The sequence below is a fragment of the Symphodus melops genome (genome assembly GCF_947650265.1).
Source record: "Symphodus melops genome assembly, chromosome: 2".
NCBI classification, from domain to species: domain Eukaryota; kingdom Metazoa; phylum Chordata; class Actinopteri; order Labriformes; family Labridae; genus Symphodus; species Symphodus melops.
This window is the reverse complement of record NC_136692.1, coordinates 2,322,763-2,327,762: the sequence shown is the minus strand read 5'-3', so window position 1 is coordinate 2,327,762 and position 5,000 is coordinate 2,322,763. Positions and strand designations below refer to the sequence as shown.

General features: G+C 45.3%; 1 protein-coding gene across 1 annotated transcript in view; it reads right to left on the bottom strand.

Annotated features, from left to right (window-relative positions):
• Nucleotides 1–4,758, bottom strand: part of ntn1a (netrin 1a) — a 54,496-nt gene extending 49,738 nt beyond the window's left edge. Inside the window, 3 exon segments of the mRNA XM_079338369.1 lie at nucleotides 3,077–3,710; nucleotides 3,712–4,138; nucleotides 4,302–4,758. Of these exon segments, the coding sequence (XP_079194495.1) occupies nucleotides 3,077–3,710; nucleotides 3,712–4,101 (1,024 nt within the window). The 5' untranslated portion in view covers nucleotides 4,102–4,138; nucleotides 4,302–4,758.
• Between the last annotated feature and the right edge of the window lie 242 nt (nucleotides 4,759–5,000).

The window sequence follows — 5,000 nt, the reverse complement described above, 5'->3', positions numbered from 1 at the left end:
CAGTGCGAGCCGAGTGTGGCGGAGGCGCTCGCTCGCTCTGACAGGCCGCCATGCACCCAGAATGCATTGCTCTCTACCTCTGCTTCAAACCTCTGAGCTGAGACGGCCGAGCTTAAGACAGTCGATAAGGGAAATGGATGGAGGAGCAACGTCAGAGTCCTGATGGAAGTAATCAGCAGAGTGCACTTACAGTAGAGTGAAACACACACACACACACACACACACACACACACACACACACACACACACACCTGTGTGGTCATTGTGCATTTTTCCCTTTTCTTTAATTTCCTCTCGGTTTTGTTTTGTCTCCAGACCTTCCAGCGGTCAACCGCATCGAACGACGGACACTCTCAGATTTTTCATCTGACACGCCTCCTCTCTGCAAAACCGGACCTTATTTTGAAAACTAAATATGTCTCATTTCTCTCAGACAGCTCAGCTGACGAGTCCAACGTCAGGTCCACCTGATGACATCACACGTTGACCTTTGTTACCCCGAGCCACTTCCTGTTTCTGTACTTAACTTCACGTCCTCACCTTCCATCTACCAGAAAGGCCTTGCTTAATTTCAAAATAAAAGCATGGTTGAATACAAAGAGCAAAGAAAAGTACTCTCAGCTAAAGATGGTGACAAATTTCAAAATAAACTATAAATAAACCCTTTTTATTATTTTTTTTAAATGTAATTGTTTGACAGCTTTACTTATTATACACGTGCTGTTAAAGACAAATTACATATCAGAGGAATTTAATAAAGGAAATATTTAATTTGTAGATTTAAGGCGTTGTTTGCACTTTTTATATCTAAAGCAGGAAATTCAAAATAAATCTCTACTTTTGAATGTAATCAGAAATGTATTAAAACTGGGATTCTCACTGCAGAACTTCTTAATAATAATTATGAATCATGTTTTTATTTAACCACCAAAGAAGAGCATGCTGAGGCAGGCAGCTGCAGAAATGTAAAAGACGGAGAGGAAAAGCACAATTTAACAAAAAGACAATTAAACGTGTGTCGGAGGATAACACCTCCAACAAGTCATCTCTGTTTTCAACACACCACGAGTGTTTGACGAATCACAGCACCGACACAGAAAGCAGAGACGTCCACAGAACTGAACGTGTTGACTCAGTAACACCTGTTGTGAGAAAACGTCCGAAGCTTCCCACAAAGAGAAACATGGAGCGGACGGAAAGCTTTCAAACAGCTGCTGTGTGTCAGAGAGGCTGACAGGAGCCGGGACTGTCACACACTCCTCTGTCTGACTCTCTCTCTCTCTCTCTCTCTCTCTCTCTCTCTGAGGTTTCACTTTCAATCAACAACATCTTCACACGATCACACACAAAACCCCCAGACTCATTTCTCACTCACGTCGACATCCAAGGTTTAAAACAGGGGGGGGGGAACTCAAAGCATGTTTGATTTATCTCCACTACCTTCGGACTTATTTCAAACACTTGTGATGTTTTCATCACGACCTCGGACGTCCTGGTTTCCTGTCGCTTCACATCAAGAGCTACGCCACAAACAGTGACTCGTCCTGTACACGCTCATTAAACACGCCGACTCCCCCGACACACAGCACCCAGGTGAAAGGTGACACTCGTGTCATGTGACCTGCTCGGTGCTGATTTTGGTGTTATAAATCACAGGGTTTACACAATACTGATTTTTTTTTCTCTTGATGCATCTTATTCGAGGCCTCGCAGGCTCAGTTAATAATCACATGTTTCAAACACCTGAGCAGTGGATCATATGTGGATCACATCAGAGTGGAGCATCCTACAGAGGTCAAGACCTCACTGACCCCACAGCGTCAACGTCCTGTCAAGTTTGTAGTGTTTGGATCATAACTGGGGCATATTTGATGTTTTATTTTCCACTTTCAGTAGATTAAAAACCTTTTGAAGGGAGACCTGCTCGAGACAGTCAGCAGCAAACACTCAGAGTTACAGACGGAGACACAACAGGAGACAAAGCAGGATTTACAAAAACAACAACACGCATTAAAATAGAAAAAGTGGAATCTGGGAGTCACTATAGTCCAAGCAGTCGACATCCAGCTCTTTTCTTTTAGATTTAAAAACATTGAAGGACACCATCTCCTTCATTTAGAAGTCATTTTAATATTTGTAAAAACACCTGCAATGCACGCTCTTCTTCTTCTACTACTTGTTTTAATGCTGCAACACTTGAATCTCTTCACTGAGTCTCATTAAAGGATTATTTTATGAAGTCCTGTGACTTTCATTCATTTGTTCCTGATTTCTTTAGTTATTTAGAGAGACATTTAAACACCCTGTTCTCTGCTTGTTTTCAGTTGTATTAATTATTGGTTAAAATAATTAGAAAAATATCGAAATTTAGGAGATTCTCACTGAGATAGTTTTTTTTTTTTTCTTTAATTGCACTTTAATTGCACTTAAATTGAAGCCTTGATATAAATTTAAACGAGATAAACTGCGTTAATTATCATTTACGTTTTGGCGCTAAAATACAAAAAAAAAAAAAAAGAGATACATTTTTACCATTTTAAACCGTGATGTATTTCTGCAGAGTTCCTTTAATGTGAATTAAGTAACGATAATAAAACATGCTGATGTGTGTTTGATTATCGATTGGTGCTGCGTGGTTCCTGACTCTGCATGTTTGGCTCTGTGGTTCCGTTTGAGGCGGTTTCAAAGCTCCATCGTGGCCTCCAACAACCTAAATGGACTGTCAAATTACATTTTACATGTTGCATGTGGCTGCGACGCGATTTGATGTGCGTGGATGTGCGGAAAAAATCTGTGGAAAAAAATGGCTTTGTTGTGGTTTTTGTAGAAAGGAGATTCAGAAATTCGGGATTAATTAATTGAAGGTGCGGATTTTTTTTTTTCAATCACAAAATACATTATTATAAATATTTAAATGAGTAGGTTTTGGATTATTAGTATTTCTTTCTTTTGAGAGGGTTTTTAAAAAACAAATTTTTGCATGACAAAATATTCCTAATTTTAATAATTTTCTGATCCTTCTTCGCGGGACAGTTTCCACATTATGTTCTATGAAGAAGAGTGAGGATGGACTTACCCACGCACTCGTTGGCCTCGCGCGCTGTGGCTCTCTGCCACGGTCTGTCGTAGTGGAAAGGTTTGCACCTGTCGCACTCCGGCCCTGCGGTGTTGTGTTTGCACTCACACACCAGACTCCCGTCCCGGTCCTTTACGCACCGGGACGCGTGGCCGTTGCATTTGCATCTCCCTCCGACCTGCAGGTCGGACACGGCGTAGAAGTACGAGTCCCGGGCCAGCTCCGAGTCGTCCTCGTTCTCGTCTCCGAAAGTGTGCAACCTGCTGAAGATGACTTTGATGTCGGTGGCCGTGACCCAGTCCTGCAGCACCGGGGAGTTGTCAAAGTCGTGCGCGGAGGGTCTCCCGTCCAGCGTGCTGAAGGCGATCAGTCCGCCGGTCAGAGGGTGCATGTCGGTGTGAGAGTCCGTGCACACGGCCTCCTGCTCGTTCTGCTTGGTGATCACGGCTCGGTTCGGTTTGTTGTACATCTTCCGGCACTGTGTGGAGTAAAACTGAAAGGGCACCCAGGTTTTCCCGTAGTCCATGGACTTATAGATCACCATGGATTCAGGCCGCGGCGAGCAGAACTGCAGGCTCACATAAGTCACCTCAAACTTCTTCCCCAGCGACAGAGTCAGGGTGACGTTTTGCGGGGTACTGGATGAAGTTCTCCGACTGCCAGCACGTGAGGTTGTGCGGGTTGTTGAGGTCCGTTAGATAGGCGGGAGGATGGTACTTCCTCGGGTCCGAGGCGTCGCAGGTGTGACAGTTCCTGGTCCTCTCGTCTCCTTTCTCCGCGGAGGTCACCACGCAGTAGCGGCTGGGCGTCTTGCCGCAGGTGCTGGACACTTTCACTTCCTTCCCGAAGGCGGAGTTGACGAAGTCCGGGATGCAGCGCCGCGGGTTGCCGTGCTCGTCGTAGCAGGGGTCCGGGGGGGAAGTCTGCGCCGCGAACAGGCTGATCCCGTAACCGGCGATGACGCACCGGCACGAGAGGGACACGGCGAGCAAGACAGTGAGCGAAACATCCACAGCCCGTGTCATGGTAGCAGGTCCTGGTGAGCCCCGAGTTAGTCTGCCGCTGAGGAGGAGGAGAGGGAGAAGAAGAATGGAGATGAAAAAAAAAATCAGATAAGTTTGGTGGAGGAGGATGTGTCATTTAAACTTCTCATTTCTCGACCGTGGTTTTTAAAATAACACCGAGCCTCGTTTTTATTCTCACATTTCCAGAAGGCCCACTTTACCTGAGGATGATTTCAGAGGATGTGAAACTGCGGCGATGTCTCAGGAGACTTTTTCCCCTTCAGTCCTTCAGTCCCAGCTCCTCCTGTTTGGATGTTTGTTTCTTCAAATCTGCTGCGTAAAAAACAGAGCAGCTGCTGGATTTAAGAGTCGCTAGTGTCCTTATAGCAAATCCCACTCCTCCTGCCGGTCTTTACACAATCTCTCTCTCTCTCTCACTCACTCACTCTCTCTCTCTCCCCCCTCTTCCTCTCTCTCTCTCACTCTCTCCTTCTCCCTCTCTCGGATCTTGCTTGGCACAGCCTTGAATCAGCTCATCCTGAGGAGGTTGGAGAGGTGTCACGAGGCAGAACAACGACATCCACTGGTGGCGCGTCAGAAGGCTGCAAATGAAGGAGCAAACAGCTGGAGCTCGAGCTCTGATTGATTACCAGGATGGCACACCTTCATCAGGAAAGCTGACACTCTGAATACGCGCGCATTACGCACGTTTTTATTACCACCACAGCAAATCAAAACACCCATTATTAAAGTCGTTTTTTACCCACGCACATGTGCCGCTCCTCTTCATTTAAATGAGTGATAAATCACGTGTCGTTAAATGTTTACGGTCTAAACGAGGCTGTGATTTGTAGTTTTTGGCTACAAGAATCAAAAAACTACCAAATGCTATAAGAAACCACAGCAGAACAAGGATGATC